Genomic DNA, 23,681 nt, shown 5'->3' with positions numbered 1-23,681 from the left:
TCTCTCGCGGTGTGTCTCGGTCTCTCTCTCGCGTGTGTCTCGGTCTCTCTCTCGCGGTGTGTCTCGGTCTCTCTCTCGCGGTGTGTCTCGGTCTCTCTCTCGCGGTGTGTCTCGGTCTCTCTCTCGCGGTGTGTCTCGGTCTCTCTCTCGCGGTGTGTCTCGGTCTCTCTCTCGCGGTGTGTCTCGGTCTCTCTCTCGCGGTGTGTCTCGGTCTCTCTCTCGCGGTGTGTCTCGGTCTCTCTCTCGCGGTGTGTCTCGGTCTCTCTCTCGCGGTGTGTCTCGGTCTCTCTCTCGCGGTGTGTCTCGGTCTCTCTCTCTCGCGGTGTGTCTCGGTCTCTCTCTCTCTCTCGCGGTGTGTCTCGGTCTCTCTCTTCTCTCCTCTCGCGGTGTGTCTCGGTCTCTCTCTCTCTCTCTCGCGGTGTGTCTCGGGTCTCTCTCTCTCTCTCTCTCGCGGTGTGTCTCGGTCTCTCTCGCGGTGTGTCTCGGTCTCTCTCTCGCGGTGTGTCTCGGTCTCTCTCTCGCGGTGTGTCTCGGTCTCTCTCTCGCGGTGTGTCTCGGTCTCTCTCTCTCTCTCTCTCTCTCGCGGTGTGTCTCGGTCTCTCTCCCTCTCTCTCTCTCTCGCGGTGTGTTCTCGGTCTCTCTCTCTCTCTCTCTCTCTCTCGCGGTGTGTCTCGGTCTCTCTCTCTCGCGGTGTGTCTCGGTCTCTCTCTCTCGCGCGGTGTGTCTCGGTCTCTCTCTCTCTCGCGGTGTGTCTCGGTCTCTCTCTCGCGGTGTGTCTCGGTCTCTCTCTCGCGCGCCGTGTGTCTCGGTCTCTCTCTCGCGCGCCGTGTGTATCGGTCTCTCTCTCGCGCGCCGTGTGTCTCGGTCTCTCTCTCGCGCGCCGTGTGTCTCGGTCTCTCTCTCGCGAGCCGTGTGTCTCGGTCTCTCTCTCGCGCGCCGTGTGTCTCGGTCTCTCTCTCGCGCGCCGTGTGTCTCGGTTCTCTTCTCGCGCGCCGTGTGTCTCGGTCTCTCTCTCTCGCGCGCCGTGTGTCTCGGTCTCTCTCTCTCGCGCGCCGTGTGTCTCGGTCTCTCGCGGTGTGTCTCGGTCTCTCTCGCGGTGTGTCTCGGTCTCTCGCGGTGTGTCTCGGTCTCTCTCGCGGTGTGTCTCGGTCTCTCTCGCGGTGTGTCTCGGTCTCTCTCGCGGTGTGTCTCGGTCTCTCTCGCGTGTGGTCTCGGTCTCTCTCGCGGTGTGTCTCGGTCTCTCTCGCGGTGTGTCTCGGTCTCTCTCGCGGTGTGTCTCGGTCTCTCTCGCGGTGTGTCTCGGTCTCTCTCGCGGTGTGTCTCGGTCTCTCTCGCTGGTGTGTCTCGTCTCTCTCGCGGTGTGTCTCGGTCTCTCTCGCGGTGTGTCTCGTCTCTCTCGCGGTGTGTCTCGGTCTCTCTCGCGGTGTGTCTCGGTCTCTCTCGCGGTGTGTCTCGGTCTCTCTCGCGGTGTGTCTCGGTCTCTCTCGCGGTGTGTCTCGGTCTCTCTCGCGGTGTGTCTCGGTCTCTCTCGCGGTGTGTCTCGGTCTCTCTCGCGGTGTGTCTCGGTCTCTCTCGCGGTGTGTCTCGGTCTCTCTCGCGGTGTGACTCGGTCTCTCTCGCGGTGGGTCTCGGTCTCTCTCGCGCGCGTGTGTCTCGGTCTCTCGGTGTCTCGTCTCTCGCGCGCCGTGTGTCTCGGTCTCTCTCTCTCTCTCGGCGCCGTGTGTCTCGGTCTCTCTCTCTCTCTCGCGCGCCGTGTGTCTCGGTCTCTCTCTCTCTCGCGCGCCGTGTGTCTCGGTCTCTCTCTCGCGCGCCGTGTGTCTCGGTCTCTCTCTCGCGCGCCGTGTGTCTCGGTCTCTCTCTCGCGCGCCGTGTGTCTCGGTCTCTCTCTCGCGCGCCGTGTGTCTCGGTCTCTCTCTCGCGCGCCGTGTGTCTCGGTCTCTCTCTCGCGCGCCGTGTGTCTCGGTCTCTCTCTCGCGCGCCGTGTGTCTCGGTCTCTCTCTCGCGCGCCGCGTGTCTCGGTCTCTCTCTCGCGCGCCGTGTGTCTCGGTCTCTCTCTCGCGCGCCGCGTGTCTCGGTCTCTCTCTCTCTCTCTCGCGCGCCGTGTGTCTCGGTCTCTCTCGCGGTGTGTCTCGGTCTCTCTCGCGGTGTGTCTCGGTCTCTCTCGCGGTGTGTCTCGGTCTCTCTCGCGGTGTGTCTCGGTCTCTCTCGCGGTGTGTCTCGGTCTCTCTCGCGGTGTGTCTCGGTCTCTCTCGCGGTGTGTCTCGGTCTCTCTCGCGGTGTGGTCTCGGTCTCTCTCGCGGTGTGTCTCGGTCTCTCTCGCGGTGTGTCTCGGTCTCTCTCGCGGTGTGTCTCGGTCTCTCTCGCGGAGTGTCTCGGTCTCTCTCGCGGTGTGTCTCGGGTCTCGTCTCTCGCGGTGTGTCCTCGGTCTCTCTCGCGGTGTGTCTCGGTCTCTCTCGCGGTGTGTCTCGGTCTCTCTCGCGGTGTGTCTCGGTCTCTCTCGCGGTGTGTCTCGGTCTCTCTCGCGGTGTGTCTCGGTCTCTCTCGCGGTGTGTCTCGGTCTCTCTCGCGTGTCTCGTCTCGCGGTGTGTCTCGGTCTCTCTCGCGGTGTGTCTCGGTCTCTCTCTCGCGCGGTGTGTCTCGGTCTCTCTCTCGCGCGGTGTGTCTCGGTCTCTCTCTCGCGCGGTGTGTCTCGGTCTCTCTCTCGCGCGGTGTGTCTCGGTCTCTCTCTCGCGCGGTGTGTCTCGGTCTCTCTCTCGCGCGGTGTGTCTCGGTCTCTCTCTCGCGCGGTGTGTCTCGGTCTCTCTCTCGCGCGGTGTGTCTCGGTCTCTCTCTCGCGCGGTGTGTCTCGGTCTCTCTCACACAGTCGGTCTCGCTCTCAATAATAATAATAGAGATAATAGTAATAACAATAATACTAATAATAAGTAAGTTACTATTTACTATGCAGAGATTATTCAGTGTCCCTCAGCATAGCCTCTCCCATTAGTATTTTTAGTTTTCCTCTGGGTTTAAATAAGTTAACATTTGGAATAAATGTAGTAATATCTGTGAATAATGAATCTCTTGGTGAGGAATATTTCTCACAGTAAAGGAGAAAGTGCATCTCTGTTTCTACCGCCCGCCCCTGTCGTACAGTGACCACATACACACTCCTCTTTGGGTAGCCATGTTTTTTTATCTCTTCCAGTTTCTATTGCCAATTGATGGTCACTCAGCCTGACTTGGTAAGGATCTGTCTCTGCTTCGTATCTCTGACAGAGTAGAGATAGTCAGCCAATTCATATTCTCTGTTTAGGGTCAGATAGCAGTTTAGTCGGCTTTGGGATTTTGTTTCGTTTTTCCAATGTTGTAAATATGAGTCCTTTGATTTATTCATGATTTTGTTTATTGGAATTCTTTCTTTTGAAGCAGTGGACTTGAATTTAGATGTAGTCAACTTTAATGATCTTCTATATTTTCATTACTACTGGAAAGCGGCCCAATTCTGCCCTACATGCATTAGTTGGTGTATTTCTCTGGACTTGTAGAATCTTCCGACATAATTTTGCATGTAGGCTTCAATTAGATGTTTGTCTCACATTTTAAAGTCGAGTTCGAGTGGCTCCCAAACCTCACTTCCGTAAAGAGCTATTGGTAGGATTACACTGTCAAATATTTTGGTCCAAATTATAATTGGGATGTTGATATTGAATAATTTCATTTTTATTGCATACATTGCTCTGCGGGCTTTTTCTTTGAGTGCATTCACTGCCATATTAAAGTTTCCCGATGCAGATATGGTCAGACCAAGGTAGGTGTCATTTTTAGTTTGTTCAATTATGGTGTTGTTCAGGGTGAATTTATATTTGTGTTTCTGAATAATTATATATTTTTGGGGAAAATCATGATTTTTGCTTTTTGGATATTTACTACCAGGGCCCAATTATGGCAATATTGTTAAGGTTCTGTTGAAGACCTTCTTTTGGTTGGTGATAGAAGTACCAAGTCATCAGCATATAGCAGGTATTTTACCTCGGTGTCAAATAGTGTGAGTCCTGGGGCTGGAGAATGGTCCAACATGTCTGCTAATTGATTGATATAAATGTTGAAAAGATTTGCTCTCCAACTGCAGCCTTGTCTCACACCTCGATGTTGTGGAAAGAATTCAGTTTTTTCGTTTGATTTTTATTGCACACTTGTTTTCTGTGTACATACATTTTATTAAGTCATACACCTTACCACCAAGCCCACTTTGGAGAATTTTGGAGAATAGTCCTTCGTGCCAAATATAATCAAATGCAAGTCAATAAAGCAAGCAAAGATTTTCCCCTCTTTTTTTGGTGGACATGTTTATTAATGAGTGTGTGTAAGTTGTGTGTGTATAGGGTCAGTAGTGAGGTGGTGTTTATTAATTAGTGTGTGTAAGGTGTATATATGGTCAGTAGTGAGGTGGTGTTTATTAATTAGTGTGTGTAAGGTGTGTATATGGTCAGTAGTGAGGTGGTGTTTATTAATTAGTGTGTGTAAGGTGTATATATGGTCAGTAGTGAGGTGGTGTTTATTAATTAGTGTGTGTAAGGTGTGTATATGGTCAGTAGTGAGGTGGTGTTTATTAATTAGTGTGTGTAAGGTGTATATATGGTCAGTAGTGAGGTGGTGTTTATTAATTAGTGTGTGTAAGGTGTATATATGGTCAGTAGTGAGGTGGTGTTTATTAATTTGTGTGTGTAAGGTGTGTATATATGGTCAGTAGTGAGGTGGTGTTTATTAATTAGTGTGTGTATAGGGTCAGTAGTGAGGTGGTGTTTATTAATTAGTGTGTGTAAGGTGTATATATGGTCAGTAGTGAGGTGGTGTTTATTAATTAGTGTGTGTAAGGTGTGTATATGGTCAGTAGTGAGGTGGTGTATGCTAGCAGTGTATGTTTATGCTGTTTCAGAGTATTCATAGCGTAGCTCTGGGTTGTTTTGCTGCTTATGTTTTTCATTTGACATTTGTTTTAGGTGTTTTCTAATCGTTATCAAAACATTTTCAGAAACATTTGTTTTGTTTCTGATGTTGCATTTCTTTGGTTTTCTCATTTTCTTTTGATGCTGCTTTTTGGAATATGCAGATGTTTCGAGTAGCTGAATTGACACCTTTATTGTTTTGGTATTGTAAGTTATTGAAGACCTGTATAGAGTACATCATTTTATTTGAGTTCAATGTTTCAATGAATCTCTCTGCACTGTTTGGAGCCCATCTGTACGGTTGGTTTATGTTGTAGAGTTTATTGGGCTGTTTTGACCCCACCTGTACGGTTGGTTTATGTTGTAGAGTTTATTGGGCTGTTTTGACCCCACCTGTACGGTTGGTTTATGTTGTAGAGTTTATTGGGCTGTTTTGACCCCACCTGTACGGTTGGTTTATGTTGTAGAGTTTATTGGGCTGTTTTGACCCCACCTGTACGGTTGGTTTATGTTTTAGAGTTTATTGGGCTGTTTTGACCCCACCTGTATGGTTGGTTTATGTTTTAGAGTTTATTGGGCTGTTTTGACCCCACCTGTATGGTTGGTTTATGTTGTAGAGTTTATTGGGCTGTTTTTTAAAATGAATATTGCCGGTTAATTTCTTCAGAAACACGTTGATTTGACAATGGTGTCTGTGGTCTGACAGTGAATGCACTAATGGAGGACGGGTCAATGTCAGTGATGGCATAATCGACTACACTTGTCCCAAGAGCTTAGCAGTAAGTAAACTGACCTAAAGAGTCCCCTCTGATTCTTAAGCATGTACAGGCCTAAGGCTCGACAGAGATGCACTAACTCCTTCCCATTTTTGTTCAGTATTTGGTCAGGACTGTTTCTAGTATTTATAATAGGGCTGCTGTACAAGGAGGGGTGTCCAAATATGTGATGGTTACCTCCCGCATCAGTGTAGACAGGCTCAGAACCTGTTCTTGCATTGAAATCTCCACAAAGATGCACTTTACTGAAATGTAATGTTTTCTGTATGGAGATTGTCAAAAAGCTGATCATCATTATATGAAGAATCTGAAGGAGCTGTACATATGTAAACATCATTGTCACAATAGATTGTACCTCAAGTTTTTGCCTAATGTGATTAGTACCTTTTTTTATTTCATTCAGTGCTAAGTCCTGCTTATGCCAAATGATGATTCCACCTGAGTCTCGGCCCCGTTGAACATTTTTGTTTTATTGATGGTAGTAAACTTTCTCTATAGCCTGAGGGACACTGAGTATCTATGTCTCCACGACACCATGTTTCCAGTAGGATTATGATGTCCTGAACACACACCATTACATATAATTATTAGTATAATACCAGTGGAAATAAAATAAAGAATAGTTGAAAACAAATGAATAAGAATGGAATAAGATTGCCCAAAAAATAAGTGAAATGCAATCTGCAACCCTGTGTGTGAATTAAATGGTCTGTCTAGCCCAGTAGTATGCATATTAGATGCAGCATTTGGAGCATCTCTTCTCTGATTGTTCTAGGTGTCTTTTGCCAGAGGGTACCTCAGCATACGTAGCCTGATGATCTGAATGATACATGGTATGGACTGCATCATGTGGTGTACTTCTCTGAAGGACAGTGTTCTGCTCGACCCTAAAGTAGTGGTCAGTGCTGTGTTGTGATGGGCCTGGTCTAGTAGTAGAGGTCGACCGATTAATCGGAATGGCCGATTTAATTAGGGCCGATTTCAAGTTTGTACACCGATTTGGCCAATTTAATAAATATATATATATATTTATTTTTTTTACCTTTATTTAACTAGGCAAGTCAGTTAAGAACATTCTTATTTTCAATGACTGCCTAGGAACGGTGGGTTAACTGCCTAGTTCAGGGGCAGAATGACAGATTTTTACCTTGTCAGCTTGGGGATTCAATCTTGCAACCTTACAGTTAACTAGTCCAACGCTCTAACCACCTGATTACATTGCACTCCACGAGGAGACTGCCTGTTACGCGAATGCAGTAAGAAGCCAAGTTAAGTTGCTAGATAGCATTTAAACTTACCTTATAAAAAACAATCAATCAATCAATCAATCATAATCACTAGTTAACTGGGGCGGCAGGGTAGCCTAGTGGTCAGAGGGTTGGACTAGTAACTGGAAGGTTGAAAGTTCAAACCCCCGAGCTGACAAGGTACAAATCTGCCCTGAACAGGCAGTTAAGAACAAATTCACTGTTCCTAGGCCGTCATTGAAAATAAGAGTTTGTTCTTAACTGACTTGCCTAGTTAAATAAAGGTAAAAAATAAATGTAAAAAACTACACATGGTTGATATTACTAGTTTATCTAGCGTGTCCTGCGTTGCATATAATCGATGCGGTGCGTATTCGCGAAAAAGGACTGTCTTGCTCCAATGTGTACCTAACCATTAACATCAATGCCTTTCTTAAAATCAATACAGAAGTATATATTTTTAAACCTGCATATTTAGTTAATATTGCCTGCTAACCTGGCTCGTTGCGAACTCTGTGAAGACGATTTCTTCCTAACAAAGACAGCCAACTTCGCCAAACGGGATGATTTAACAAAAGCGCATATGCGAAAAAAGCACAATCGTTGCACGACTGTACCTAACCATAAACATCCATGCCTTTCTTAAAATCAATACACAGAAGTATATACACTGCTCAAAAAAATAAAGGCAACACTTAAACAACACAATGTAACTGCAAGTCAATCACACTTCTGTGAAATCAAACTGTCCACATAGGAAGCAACACTGATTGACAATACATTTCACATGCTGTTGTGCAAATGGAATAGACAACAGGTGGAAATTATAGGCAATTAGCAAGACCCTCCCAATAAAGGAGTGGTTCTGCAGGTGATAACCACAGACCACTTCTCAGTTCCTATGCTTCCTGGCTGATGTTTTGGTTACTTTGAATGCTGACGGTGCGTTCACTCTAGTGGTAGCATGAGACGGAGTCTACAACCCACACAAGTGGCTCAGGTAGTGCAGCTCATCCAGGATGGCACATCAAAGCGAGCTGTGGCAAGAAGGTTTGCTGTGTCTGTCAGCGTAGTGTCCAGAGCATGGAGGTGCTACCAGGAGACAGGCCAGTACATCAGGAGATGTGGAGGCCGTAGGAGGGCAACAACCCAGCAGCAGGACCGCTACCTCCGCCTTTGTGCAAGGAGGAGCACTGCCAGAGCCCTGCAAAAGGACCTCCAGCAGGCCACAAATGTGCATGTGTCTGCTCAAACGGTCAGAAACAGACTCCATGAGGGTGGTATGAGGGCCCGACGTCCACAGGTGGGGGTTGTGCTTATAGCCCAACACTGTGCAGGACGTTTGGCATTTGCCAGAGAACACCAAGATTGGCAAATTCGCCACTGGTGCCCTGTGCTCTTCAGATGAAAGCAGGTTCACACTGAGCACATGTGACAGATGTGACAGAGTCTGGAGACGCCGTGGAGAACATTCTGCTGCCTGCAACATCCTCCAGCATGACCGGTTTGGCGGTGGGTCAGTCATGGTGTGGGGTGGCCGCACAGTTCTCCATGTGCTCTCCAGAGGTAGCCTGACTGCCATTAGGTACCGAGATGAGATCCTCAGACCCATTGTGAGAACATATGCTGGTGCGGTTGGCCCTGGGTTCCTCCTAATGCAAGACAATGCTAGACCTCATGTGGCTGGAGTGTGTCAGCAGTTCCTGCAAGAGGAAGGCATTGATGCTATGGACTGGCCCGCCCGTTCCCCAGACCTGAATCCAATTGAGCACATCTGGGACATCATGTCTCGCTCCATCCACCAACACCACGTTGCACCACAGACTGTCCAGGAGTTGGCGGATGCTTTAGTCCAGGTCTGGGAGGAGATCCCTCAGGAGACCATCTGCCACCTCATCAGGAGCATGCCCATGCGTTGTAGGGAGGTCACACAGGCACGTGGAGGCCACACACACTACTGAGCCTCATTTTGACTTGTTTTAAGAACATTACATCAAAGTTGGATCAGCCTGTAGTGTGGTTTTCCACTTTAATTTTGAGTGTGACTCCAAATCCAGATCTCCATGGGTTGATACATTTGATTTCCATTGATAATTTTTGTGTGATTTTGTTGTCAGCACATTCAACTATGTAAAGAAAAAAGTATTTAATAAGAATATTTCATTCATTCAGATCTAGGATGTGTTATTTTATTGTTCCCTTTATTTTTTTGAGCAGTGTATTTTTAAACCTGCATATTTTGCACACACAAAATCCAGGTTAGCAGGCAATATTAACTAGGTGAAATTGTGTCACTTCTCTTGCGTTCATTGCACGCAGAGTCAGTGTATATGCAACAGTTTGGGCCGCCCGTTTGCCAAAATTTTATGTAATTATGACATAACATTGGAGGTTGTTCAATGTAACAGGAATATTTAGACTTATGGATGCCACCGGTTAGATAAATTACGGAACGGTTCCGTATTTCACTGTAATAATAAACGTCTTGTTTTCGAGATGATAGTTTCCGGATTCGACCATATTAATGACCTAAGACTCGTATTTCTGTGTGTTATTATTTTATAATTAAGTCTATGATTTGATAGGGCAGTCTGACTGAGCGGTGGTAGGCACCAGCAGGCTTGTAAACATTCATTCAAACAGCACTTTCGTGCATTTTGCCAGCAGCTCGTCGCTGTGCTTCAAGCATTGAGCTGTTTATGACTTCAAGCCTATCAACTCCCAAGATTAGGCTGGTGTAACCGATGTGAAATGGCTAGCTACTTAGCGGGGTGCGTGCTAATAGCGTTTCAAACGTCACTCGCTCTGAGACTTGGAGTGGTTGTTCCCCTTGCTCTGCAAGGGCCGCGGAGCGATGGGTAACGCTGCTTCGAGGGTGCCTGTTGTCGATGTGTTCCTGGTTCGAGCACAGGTAGGGGCGAGAAGAGGGACAGAAGCTGTACTGTTACACTGGCAATACTAAAGTGCCTATAAGAACATCCAATAGTCAAAGGTATATGAAATACAAATCGTATAGAGAGATTGTCCTATAATTCCTATAATAACTACAACCTAAAACTTCTTACCTGGGAATATTGAAGACTCCTGTTAAAAACCACCAGCTTTCATATGTTCTCATGTTCTGAGCAAGGAACTTAAACATTAGCTTTTTTACATGACACATATTGCACTTTTACTTTCTCCAACACTTTGTTTTTGCATTATTTAAACAAATTGAACATGTTTCATTTCAATTGAGGCTAAATTGATTTTATTGATTTAAGTTAAAATAAGTGTTCATTCAGTATTGTTATTGTCATTATTACAACAACAAACAAAAAAATGGGCCGATTAATCGGTATCAGCTTTTTTTTGGCCCTCCAATAATCGGTATCGGCATTGAAAAATCATAATCGGTCGACTTCTATCTAGTAATGCTATGCATGATGTGCCTGCTCTAGTAGAGCTGTGTTGTGATGGGTCGGGTCTAGTAGAGCTGTGTTGTGATGTGCCGGGTCTAGTAGAGCTGTGTTGTGATGGGCCTGGTCTATTAGAGCTGTGTTGTGATGTGCCTGGTCTAGTAGAGCAGTGTTGTGATGGACCTGGTCTATTAGAGTTGTGATGGGCCGGGTCTAGTAGAGCCGTGTTGTGATGGGCCGGGTCTAGTAGAGCCGTGTTGTGATGGGCCGGGTCTAGTAGAGCCGTGTTGTGACGGGCCGGGTCTAGTAGAGCCGTGTTGTGACGGGCCGGGTCTAGTAGAGCCGTGTTGTGACGGGCCGGGTCTAGTAGAGCCGTGCTGTGACGGGCCGGGTCTAGTAGAGCCGTGCTGTGACGGGACGGGTCTAGTAGAGCCGTGCTGTGACGGGACGGGTCTAGTAGAGCTGTGCTGTAATAATCCGTGTCTGGCTCTTCTCTCCTGGGGATGGTGGGGGTACTGACAAAGTGGAGCGGGGGGTCTCTGCTGCTTAGTTGATGGGTGTGTGGGTCCCTGCCAAGTGTTGCATCCTTTAGGTCCTTGGCAAAGGTTCTGATACTATCCTCATTAAGATGTACATTATCGTATAAATGTCAGAGTGGGGTGGTGAGCCGTTCTGACGTTGAGCAGTGAGGCACAGTCCACAGTGATCTGTTGATTTATTTTGTCAATCAACTTTCCTGAGAAGTCTTTTCTTGGTAAGAAGGTGGACGCAACTATATTGGTTGTAGGGAACATAGCCTGTGCCTGTTCTGCCACTCTTCTCACTGCCCCAGATACATTTTCACCTTTGGCATGAAGGTGGTTTGTGCATGAGTGTGGATGATGATATTGTCGGGGGTGTCAATCCTGGTCTGACTGAGTAGCTGCATTGCACTGTCAGTTGTAGGACACCAGAACTTATACATCTGGTGTCTAGGGAATAATCTTTCCTGGACTAAGAATTTACCATTTTAATCAATAAGGATTGCAGTTGTGGGTGACTGTCTGGGTGGAGCAGACTGGGAGGCTGGTATTCTGACCTGGGGTGGAGCAGACTGGGAGGCTGGTATTCTGACCTGGGCTGGAGCAGACTGGGAGGCTGGTATTCTGAGCTGGGCTGGAGCAGACTGAGAGGCTGGTATTCTGACCTGGGCTGGAGCAGACTGGGAGGCTGGTATTCTGACCTGGGCTGGAGCAGACTGGGAGGCTGGTATTCTGACCTGGGCTGGAGCAGAGTGGTAGGCTGGTGCAGTGTCATCAGGCTGTGTGGTGGAGGCCAAGCTGGTGGACATGTTCTCTAGATGCAGAGGACATAATGACTAACTGCTGGTTGAGGGTGTCAATGTACCTTTCTTTGTTCTAGCTCCTTTCTCGTTGTGCTCAGATGGTCTCTGAGGTCATTTATCTGACAGTTTGTCCATTCTGCTTTCTAATTTAGCAATAGATGGTCTGCTCTCCTCCCTGAACTGTTTCATCTCTTCTTTTAGTTTCTGGACAGTGTCCTCCTCTTGAAGCTTGTTCTCTCTGAGTTCTATGACCTCTGCTTCGACTCGAGAGAGGGTGTTGTGGAAACGTTGCATAGCAGGTGTTCTTAGTGTTGTAGGCATGTCCTTGGCTCTGTCTGCTGCAGGTGAGGTAGCGGGACACTGAGGGCTTCTTGCTGTGTCACAGAGACCGTTGGGGCCTGCTTTTCTCCATCTCCCTCCTTTTCTTTTTCCTCAGTTTCTGAGATGAGTTTAGCTTCTGCTTTTAGGGTAGCAAACCTATTCTCAAAAGCCTGGAGTCTTAAATCATTGCCTTGTATCAATACAGTTCCATTATTATGTAAGTTTACTGTTTGATACGTGTTACTCTGGTCAGCTTCTTCAAAAATGCTGATCTGACATCCTTGACTGCCTCCTCTTTTTTGAGAAAGGGAAATGGTTGCAAATAACCCTTGGTATTAAATTTGCTCTTGTTTTGAAACTGGTAAGATCTGCAAACAGGCAGTCGTGGTTCGGTCCCATCAACAAACTTTTGAAACTTTTCTTAGCGTTCTCCGTTTGGATGTCTGGTGGGCGTAGCAACTGGTAAACAATTCAGCTAGCTAAGATAACTGTACAATTTTATGAAAAATAGGCTTTTGTAAAATAAACTATCTTTGTTGCTTGTTTTGTCTCCTATTCAGTCTTGCAGTTTTCTTTTGTTTTTGTCCTATGTATTTCACTCTAAAAAGCATGTACATTTCAATATTTGTAGGAGCTCATTTTTTCAGTAGCTGCTGCTCAATTTGGAACTCCGGAATCTTTCCTCTCTCACACAAAGTCAGTTTCGGTCAGTCTCGCTCTCTCTCTCTCTCTCACACACGGTCTCTCTCTCTCTCCCACGGTCGGTCTCTCTCTCACGGTCGGTCTCTCTCTTGCTCTCTCTCTCACACGGTCGGTCTCGCTCTCTCGGTCTCTCTCACACGGTCGGTCTCGCTCTCTCGGTCTCTCTCACACGGTCGGTTTCGCTCTCTCGGTCTCTCTCACACGGTCGGTTTCGGTCTCTCTCACACGGTCGGTCTCGCTCTCTCGGTCTCTCTCACACGGTCGGTCTCGGTCTCTCTCACACGGTCGGTCTCGGTCGGTCTCGGTCTCTCTCACACGGTCGGTCTCGCTCTCTCGGTCTCTCTCACACGGTCGGTCTCGGTCTCTCTCACACGGTCGGTCTCGCTCTCTCGGTCTCTCTCACACGGTCGGTCTCGGTCTCTCTCACACGGTCGGTCTCGGTCTCTCTCACGCGGTCGGTCTCGCTCTCTCTCACGCGGTCGGTCTCGCTCTCTCTCACGCGGTCGGTCTCGCTCTCTCTCACGCGGTCGGTCTCGGTCTCTCTCACGAGGTCGGTCTCGCTCTCTCGGTCTCTCTCACACGGTCGGTGTGGCTCTCTCGGTCTCTCTCACACGGTCGGTCTCTCTCTCACACGGTCGGTCTCTCGCTCACACGGTCGGTCTCTCGCTCACACGGTCGGTCTCGCTCTCTCGGTCTCTCACACGGTCGGTCTCGCTCTCTCGGTCTCTCACACGGTCGGTCTCGCTCTCTCGGTCTCTCACACGGTCGGTCTTGCTCTCTCGGTCTCTCTCACATGGTCGGTCTCTCTCTCACACGGTCGGTCTCGCTCACACGGTCGGTCTCTCGCTCACACGGTCGGTCTCTCGCTCACACGGTCGGTCTCTCGCTCACACGGTCGGTCTCTCGCTCACACGGTCGGTCTCTCGCTCACACGGTCGGTCTCGCTCACACGGTCGGTCTCGCTCTCTCAATTCAATTCAATTTGCTTTATTGGCATGACGTAACAATATACATATTGCCAAAGCTTACTTTGGATTTTTACAATATGAAAATAATAAGAATAAACATTGTCAACGGGACAACAGTAACAACACTTCTCAATGGCAAGGCTGTGCTCACTGAGCCTGTACTTTGTCAAGGTTTTTCTAAGGTTGTGATCAGTAACCATGGTCAAATATTTAGCCATGGTGTACTGTCGATTTAGGGCCAGATGGCACTGCATTTTGCTTTGTGCTTGTGTTTCCCAATAAGCAATGTAGTTTTGTTTTGACTGTGTTGTAATTTGGTTTATTCTGATTGATTGGATGTTCTGGTCCTGATGCATCAGTGTGTTAGTAGAACAGGTTTGTGAACTCAGCCCCAGGACCAGCTAGATGAGGGGACTCTTTTCTTTGCTCAGCTCTTGGCATTGCAGGGCTTGGTAATGATATGAGAGGATGTCACTGTATTTTAGATGTTTCCAAAACTTATTTTCTCTTTTTTTAGTTTTTATTATTAGTGGATATTGGCCTAATTCTGCCCTGCATGCATTGTTTGTAGTTTTCCTCTGGGCATGTAGGAGAATATTACAGAACTCTGCATGCAGGGTTTCAATGGGGTGTTTGTCCCATTTGACAAAATCTTGTTTTGCAAGTGGACCCCACACCTCGCTGCCATAAAGTGCAATTGGTTCAATGACACATTCAATTAGTTTTAGCCAAATTTGAATAGATTTTTCAATTTAAATTAGTTTTTTAATGGTGTAGAATGCTCTGCATGCTTTCTCTCTCAGTACATTCACTCCCTCATTAAGGTGTCCAGTTGAGCTTATTTTTAAACCTAAGTAATTGTAGTGTGGGCAGTACTCTATATATTTTGTACCAATTGAGAACTTTGGTCTAATTCCCTGAGATCTGGATCTTCTCTGGAAAATCATTGTTTTAGTAATTTTTGGGGTTTACTGCCAGGGCCCAGGTCTGGCAGTACTGCTCTAGCAGGTCCAGGCTCTGCTGTAGGCCATGTGCTGTGGGTGACAGCAGGCATAGGTCATCTGCGAAGAGTAGGCATTTAACTTCTGAATTATGGAGACTAACACCAGGGGCTGAGGATTTTTCTAGAATATTGACCAATTCGTTGATGTAAATATTGAAGAGTTGCAACCCTGACGAAGGCCCCCACCCCTGGTTAAAGAATTCTGTTCTTTTCATGCCCATTTTAATGCTGCACGTATTACCAGTATACATTGATTTAAATATGTCATGTTTTACCCCCTACACCACTTTCAATAACTTTGTAGAGCAGTCCTGTATGCCAAATAGAATCAAATGCTTTTTGTAAGTTGATAAAGCAAGCATATGTTTTAGTATTATTTTGGTGGAGATGTTTATCTATCAGGGTGTGTAAGGTGTAAATATGATCCGTTGTGCAATGTTTTGGTATAAATCCAATTTGGATTTTACTCAAGACATTGTGCCTTATTGAGGAAGTTTAGAACTCTAACATTTATAATACTACAGAAAACCTTCCCCAGGTTACTGTTCACACAAATACCTCTGTAATTGTTAGGGTCAAATTTGTCTCCGTTCTTAAAGATTATGGTTATGAGTCCTTGATTCCAGATATCAGGGAAATAACAAGAGGTCAACCAATTGGAATGGCCGATTAATTAGGGCCGATTTAAAGTTTTCATAACAATCGGAAATCGGTATTTTTGGGTGCCGATTTCCAATAATTATTTTTTATATTTTCTTTAATTAAATTTTTTAATTATTTACCTTTTGTTTAACTAGGCAAGTCAGTTAAGAACACATTCTTATTTTCAATGACTGCCTAGGAACTGTGGATTAATTGCCTTGTTCAGGGGCAGAACGACAGATTTTCACCTTGTCAGCTCAGGCATTTCAATCTAGCAACCGCACAGTCCAACTAGTCCAACGCTCTAACCATTGCACTCCACGAGTAGCCTGCCTGTTACCCGAATGCAGTAGAAGCCAAGGTAAATTGCTAGCTAGCATTAAACTTATCTTATAAAAAACAATCAATCATAATCACTAGTTATAACTACTAATCCAGATTAGCAGGCAATATTAACCAGGTGAAATTGTGTCATTTCTCTTGTGTTCATTGCACACAGAGTCAGGGTATATGCAACAGTTTGGGCTGCCTGGCTCATTGCGAACTAATTTGCCAGAATTTTACGTAATTATGACATACATTGAAGGTTGTGTAATGTAACAAGAATATTTAGTCTTAGGGATACCACGCGTTAGATAAAATACGGAACGGTTCCGTATTTCACTGAAATAATATACGTTTTGTTTTCGAAATGATAGTTTCCGGATTCAGTCATATTAATGACCAAAGGATCGTATATCTGTGTGTTATTATGTTATAATTAAGTCTATGATTTGATAGAGCAGTCTGACTGAACAGCAACAGGCCCGTAATCATTCATTCAAACAGCACTTTCGTGCATTTTACCAGCAGCTCGTCGCAAGCACAGCGCTGTTTATGACTTCAAGCCTATCAGCCTAATGGCTGGTGTAGCCAATGTGAAATGGCTAGCTAGTTAGCTGGGTGTGCGCTAATACTGTTTCAAACGTCACTCGCTTTTAGATTTGGAGTAGTTATTCCCCTTACGCTGCCAGGGCCGCGGCTTTTGTGGAGCGATGGGTAACGATGCTTCGACGGAGCTATACTGTTACACTGGCAATACTGTAGTGCCTAGAAGAACATCCAATAGTCAAAGGTATATGAAATACAAATGGTATAGAGAGAAATAGTCCTATAATTCCTATATTAACTACAACCTAAAACCTCGGAATATTGAATTCTCCTGTTAAAAGGAACCACCATATGTTCTCATGTTCTGAGCAATGAACTTAAACATTAGCTTTTTTACATGACACATATTGCACTTTTACTTTCTCCAACACTTTGTTTTTGCATTATTTAAACAAATTGAACATGTTTCATTTTATTTGAGGCTAAATTGATTTTATTGATTGATTAAGTTAAAATAAGTTTTCATTCAGTATTGTTGTAATTGTCATTATTACAAATATATTTTTTAAATCGATTAATCGGTATTGGCTTTTTTGGTCCTCCAATAATCGGTATCTTTATCGGCGTTGAAAAATCAGAATCGGTCGACCTGTAGAAATAACCTACACTCAGGATAAAATGAAACAATATATAGCCAATTGAAATTCTACTAAATGAGCATCTCATTTAGGATGCCATTAGGTCTGCATGCTTTAAAAAAAATTATAATAATAATAATTTGAGGACCTGAAGTTTCATAGAGTTCCAGGTCAGTAATTGGGGAGTCCAATGGATTTTGATTGTCCTTTACAGCTTTTTCTAATCCATTCAACTTCTCATGAATTTGGCGTTTTTCTGCGTTTGTGTCAGTTTGAACGGTGTTGTAGAGTTTTTTTTAAATGGGTTGTCCATATGTCACCATTTTGTGTCGCTAATTCCTCTTTCATTTAAAAAATAATAATCAAATCAAATTTTGCCATTAGTTTTGTGTTTATGGACTCCTCACTTAGTGTCAGCTGCTTGCTGTTGCACTGTGCTTTTTTGGTTCTGAGTGTATGTTTATAGAGTTTTAAGTCTCACAGTAATGAAGGCGTAATTCACCATTATTTGGGTCTCTGTGCTTTCGGTTGGATAGTGTTCAATTTTTTTTCCTTATAGTTTTACAATCTGCATCAAACCAGTTGTCATGTGTGATCTTTTTTTGTTTGTTTTTTATCAATTTCAATTGTGCTTCTTTTGCCGTTTGCCTGAATATATAGTTGATGTTTTTACTGCTAGATTGATGCCTTCTTTACTGTGAGTAAATGTGGTATCCAGAAAGTTATCTAAGAGTGTCTGGATATTTTGGTTACAGGTTGCTTTCTGGTATTCTTCTGTGCTGTTTTGGGCCCATCTGCATGAATTTCTGATGTTGTACAGCTTACTGGGCTGTGAATGTGTGGTTGTTTCCATGTCTGTTCTTTTGAGGAACAAAGTAATTTGGCTGTGATCAGACAGAGGTCAATGTCTGTAATCATATAGTCTACTGTGCTGTGAGCAGTAGGTAAATCTCCCCAAAGACTCCCCTGTAACCTACCATTAACAAAGTACAGACTCAGGCTTCTACAGAGCTGCAACAGATCCCTTCCATTTTTGTTGACGGTGCTGTCACTGTTGTTTCTATGGGGGAGATTGAGACAGTTAGATCAGGTAGTGATCCTGTGCGCGCATTTGTGTCCCCACAGATGAGCACATTTCCCTGGGCCTGGAAATGGCACTGGTCTTCCTCAAGGGTGGGGAAGATCTCTGAGTAATATGGGGATTCTGAGGGGTGATATACAGTTGAAGTTGGAAGTATACATACACCTTAGCCAAATACATTTAAACTCAGTTTTTCACAATTCCTAACATTTAATCCTAGTACAAATTCCCTGTTTTAGGTCAGTTAGGATCAACACTTTATTTTAAGAATGTGAAATGTCAGAATAATAGTAGAGATTTATTTCAGCTTTTATTTCTTTCATCACATTCCCAGTGGGTCAGAAGTTTACATACAATCAATTAGTATTTGGTAGCATTGCCTTTAAATTGTTTAACTTACGGTAGGTCAAACGTTTCGGGTAGCCTTCCACAAGTTTCACACAATAGGTTGTGTGAATTGTGGCCCATTTCTCCTGACAGAGCTGATGTAACTGAGTCAGGTTTGAAGGCCTCCTTGCTCGCACACGCTTTTTCAATTCAATTCTCTCTCTGTTTGTCTCTCTGTCGGTCTCTGTCTGTCTGTCTCTCTCTCTGTTGGTTGTCTGTCTGTCTGTCTGTCTGTCTCTCGGTCGGTCTCTGTCTGTCTCTCGGTCGGTCTCTGTCTCTCTCTCGGTCTGTCTCTGTCTGTCTGTCTGTCTCGGTCGGTCTCTGTCTGTCTCTCGTTCTCTCTCTCTCTCGTTCTCTCTCTCTCTCTCGTTCTCTCTCACGGTCTCTCTCTCTCGGGTCCTTTATATTTACATTGAAAGGGAATCGTCCGTGTTCCGCACTCCAAACCTCGCTTCCATATAGTGCAATTGGTCAAATTGCACTATTGAATATTTTGCACCAGATTTGGATATGAATATTTGTTTCTTTTTATTCAGTTAAATACATTGCAGGCTTTTTCTTTAGCGCATTCACTTCCAGAAAAAATCCCCCAGAGGCAAAGATTTTTTGTCCCAGGTAGTTGCACCATTGGGTATGTTCAACCATGGTATTTCCTCATTTGAAGGAGTGTCTGATCCTCTGATTCCTGGCCTTTTTCTGGAAAATCACATTTTTTGAAAGTTGATATTGATTACCCAGTTGATCCTGTATTCACAAAAGAAAATTAAGTTGTTCCTGTAGACCTTTCTCTATTGGTGACAGTAGGACAAGGTCATCTGCCTAGAGCTGGAATCTGACTTCCTCATCTGTCTATCTCTCTGTATCTGTCTGTCTCTCTCTGTATCTGTCTGTCTCTAACCTCCAAGCTGACAACCATTCATCTACACTGTCTTTAGTGTAGTCAGCAATAACAGCCAGAGTGTATAGTCACGTCAGTGTGTGTGTGTGTGTGTGTGTGCCTTTGTGTTCATGTTATTGAAGGTGGACGGCCTCACGTGAAATTCCAAATGCCATTGTTGCAACACGTTTTCCCATGTTCTCTTCACCTCCTTTCATCGTTCCCTCTTTTCCTGTGGTTTAGTTGAGAGGAGGAGGAGGTTCAACATCAACGACCGCATTAAAGAGCTGGGCGGCATGATCCCCAAAACCAACGACCTGTAAGTCACCTCACTTCACAGTCTTAATATTTGTTGTTCTATGTCTGAGACATGTAGACTTTTTGTATATGTTTTAGCAGAATATGTATTCTTATGTGTCCTGCTTCTTGTTTGGCCAACTGAACTATACTCATGAGAAAGAAATGTGATTCTTCTAACCGTATGAGCAGAAGACGTTGAAAAGACATATTTTTGGTTGCGAAGACATTGAAAAGACGTATTTTCAACATCTAGTGCTCACTGGGAAAGGTGTTCTTCTGTAATGTTCTATAGGGACGTGCGCTGGAATAAGGGCACTATTCTGAGGGCATCCGTAGAGTACATCAAGCGTATGCAGAAGGACATGCAGAGGACCAGAGAGGTAGAGAACAACTTCAAGAGGATGGAGATGGCCAACAAACAGCTGTGGCTGCGCATCGAGGTAACACACACACATTCATTCATGCAACACACTCGGTCACACGCATACAACCATTGAGGTAAAGAGCATGTACAGTATGAGCTCTAGAATGCTGTGCCATTGTATTTAATCATCTCTCCCTCTCTTTACCCTCTCTTCTTCCTCCTCTCTGTGTTTGTAGGAGTTGGAGATGCAGGCTCGTCTGCACGGCCTCCCCAGCTCCTCTCCCTCTGCGATGGGTTCTGGGGACCTGATGGGTTCCTACATTAAACAGGAGACCAGCCCTGAGGAGAAGCTCCAGCAGCAGCAGGCCCAGCACCAAGCTCTTTCCCAGGGCCAACAACACCTCCACCACCCCCAGTCCCACCACATTCAGCCCCAGCAGGGCCAGCCCAGACAGCTGCCTCCTCTCCCCCCTCACCTCCAGCCCCAACTTCCCCTCCAGTACCCAGCGGTGGGCAGCTCTCAGCCCTTTGACTTTGCCCAGTCGCTGGACTTGTGTGACGGGGTTCCTGGCTACCCGGAGGGCTTGTCAGGGCTAGGGGAGCTTGGCCTCCTGGGTACCCAGGGAAGGAGAGGCGACCTGGGCTTCCTGATGATGGACGAGCCCCTGTCTCCTCTGGGTGGAGACCCTCTGCTCTCTGCCATGTCCCCTGAGGCCTCTGTCGACTCCAGCCGCAGATCCAGCTTCAGCATAGAGGACACAGATATACTGTAGAGGGAGTGTACACACACACACACACAGACAGACACAGGCACATATGGTACGTACAGAACACCCAATGGACATACACCCCGAGAGCACTGATATACTGTGATGTATGCTTTTGCTCTGTTCCTCAACCCTGCTACATATGCACTCCAGACGCCCTCACATACACTGTAAGCACTCGCGTAGACACTGTACACACACTGAGACATACTTAAACACACACACTCAAAATTCTCATGGATGCACACCCTTAACACTCACATTCAACAGCAATATGAGAAACCAAACCCATGTTTCGGATTGCAATAGTTGTTTCTTACCACTGTAAATATCAGAGCACCTCTAAATGATACACAATCTAGTACACACACAAATACACAACGAGCACAGACAGCTTCTTGTTTACTCTAACACAGAAGGGCCCCTGTTATTTGAAGGGAAATATGTGAGGGAATGCCAATGGTTTAACACACACACACCCTTCTGTAAAACACACTGCCATGACCTCTATGGTACTGCCATCTCCTGTGTGATCTATGACCTTTAGCCTTTAGGGTATTGCCAAGTCTACTCCATGACCTCTGACCCCCGTGTGAATGTTGAGAGATGGATTGGCCCTGCATTGTGAGATAGTGTAGCGATTGAAGAGGTTATGTCGCTCCACAGTGTAAGTAATTCCACGTAGCGACTCAGGATCTTCTGTAGCCCAGTCCTTAACCTGCCAACGTGCCTTGTGTTAGCCACCTGAAGCCCCACTCTATCTGGGTGGAGAGTGTGGAGGGTGAAGGAGTGGGTTGTGTTTTAGTATATCGTAGTGCAGGGCTCCCCAACTGGCGGCCTGCGCTACAAATTTTGCCCACTGGTGATTTATTTGGCCCCGCAAGTTTTCCCGAGACGACACTTAAAAAAAAAAAAAAACGTTTGTTTACATAAAAGACTGTTAAATGCCAGAAAATCAGCTCCAAGTGATTTTAGGGGGTAGTAAAATAAATGTATTCCCAAGCGTAATAGATGTGATCGAATACAAATGTAAGAAAGGTTTGAAATGATGTTTTGATATCGGTTTGGGCTTCTTGCAGTCTACAAATTCTTTAATTATGTTCTGGCCCCCTGACCATCCGCTCAAGAAAAAATTGGCCCGCAGCTGAATCTAGTTGATGATCCCTGTTGTAGTTTGTAGTTAGGAGATAGAGGAGCAGTCAAATAGATTGGTCTGTAGTGTCGTATTCCGCACTATAAAAACACAGCACCAGCCTAACACACACACGCACACAAAGCAGTGTGCCATTAGGCTGTGTTCAAATCAACGCTTTGAGCGAGACTTCAGTACCTCACCCGGTTTGTGCTTGTAGACCTGCCAGCTTTGGGTCAGCCAGATAAAACTACACACACTCACCAGGTACAAACCAAACCAACCCTGTAGAAACCAAACTACGGCCGTACAATACATGAATAAACTAACAGGTAACAAATGAGTTTGGATGAGGGACTAGGGGTAACACTTTGATTTGATATGGCTTATGATCAGTAAAGAAGAAAAGGAAGAAACATGATAATTTAAAAGGTATTTGTTTGTATTCTTGTTTATAGTTGGTTTTATTTTATCTCCCAAAGCACTGGAACCTATATTTTATTGACTTTGTACATGAAATAATTTATGAAATTAGTTTTATTTCATATGTTTTATGCCACTAAGCCACTTAAATGTATTTGTCATTTTTTTTTTGATTTTATTCCAAAAGTACCTTTTTCCTCTAACAGCCATTTAAATATGAAAGTATTTAAGCCACTAGTGTGAAAGTGTACGACCAGTGGGGAGACATATTCTATACTTTTCTTTGTGTGAAGAACTGTTCAAATTTCACCTGAGAACATGTACAATTATATTATGCCATTTTTATATTGATTGGTTTCTCTTTTTCACCTATAGAAATTGGAACCAGAGACTGTTGAGAGGTGATTTATTTGATTTGATTCTGTTTTAATTGTGCTTCTTGTGAATGTGAAGATGACCTGTAGTACTGGTCCCCAGCCAAATCCAAATACCACAAGAGAAGGGTATTTTCCTTCATGGTCTTTGATTTCCGTGGTGATAACTACCTTCTAATGGTACTCAGAAATACCATCGAGGAGATCCGTTGGCATAACCTTGAACAGACCCGACTTTCTCTCTCTCTGTCTGCCAGAGTTTGCCTTTATCCTAATCAATTGTTTTATTTTTGTTTTTATTGTCCAGCCCACACGCCAAAGAGCTTGTCTGCAGATAATGTGGCGTGTTGTCCTCTCTTTGACTGTCCCCCTCCCCCATGTCACTGTATGGGACTGAAACTGTCTGACTGGGCAGGGGAAACTGGCATTCTGGTTTTGCTTTGGATATAAAATGTTTTACCAAAATCAGAGTATTTTTTTGTGTTTGTGAGATGATTTTATTTGAGTTATTTAAATAGGGAAATCACATTGACACCAAAAGCCTTATTTACAAGGGTTCCCTGCATGTACACAATTATCCGAATTCTCAATATTTACAATTGCAAAGCAATACAAATATACAATATTTACAACCCAATTTTAGAAAACCAACTTACAAAACACTAACACATTCCTTAGTAAAAAGGTCATCAACCAGCTGTCTGAACTGTCCTAGATGCACAAAAACATCAAAGTAAGGTGCAAAAAAACTAAATGCAGGTCTACTTAACTCAGGAGACAAAAGGGATCTCCAGAGTTAGCCATCTCTGACACTGGGTCTAGTAGCTCGTATGTCTGTAGGTTAACAATGAAGTAAGATTTGTGCAAGAGGGCTTTATAAACAGAAATAGTCTAATCCATCCAATGGACACCTGCAAAGCAAAAAAGCTGATTTGTAATTCTGAAAGAGCCTTGTCAACAGAAGCGGCAGAAGAATACAAAACATTATCGTCCACATAAAATGGGGGATTCAAATTTCTTACAGACAAACCAATATTGTTTATACAGCTAGTAAAAAATACTGGGCATGAAATCAACCCTTGGGGGCACCTTTTAGTAATACCAAGGAAACCTTAACACCATCCAAAGAGACACATTGTGTCCTGATGCATGCAGATGA

General features: G+C 45.0%; 1 protein-coding gene across 8 annotated transcripts in view; it reads left to right on the top strand.

The window, feature by feature from the left end:
* The window catches only part of tfeb (transcription factor EB), a 113,589-nt gene extending 90,594 nt beyond the window's left edge, over positions 1–22,995 (top strand). For all 8 annotated transcript variants that reach the window (XM_020483356.2, XM_031825123.1, XM_020483359.2 and 5 more), the window contains 3 exons: positions 19,406–19,481; positions 19,755–19,902; positions 20,063–22,995. In XM_020483356.2, the coding sequence (XP_020338945.1) occupies positions 19,406–19,481; positions 19,755–19,902; positions 20,063–20,599 (761 nt within the window). In that variant the 3' untranslated portion in view covers positions 20,600–22,995. The remainder of the gene's footprint in view (positions 1–19,405; positions 19,482–19,754; positions 19,903–20,062) is intronic.
* Positions 22,996–23,681: the final 686 nt, after the last annotated feature.

This window comes from Oncorhynchus kisutch, linkage group LG5 (assembly GCF_002021735.2).
Source record: "Oncorhynchus kisutch isolate 150728-3 linkage group LG5, Okis_V2, whole genome shotgun sequence".
Classification (NCBI taxonomy): Eukaryota; Metazoa; Chordata; class Actinopteri; order Salmoniformes; family Salmonidae; genus Oncorhynchus; species Oncorhynchus kisutch.
The sequence above is the reverse complement of the archived record's forward strand: the minus strand, read 5'-3'. Positions and strand labels throughout refer to the sequence as shown.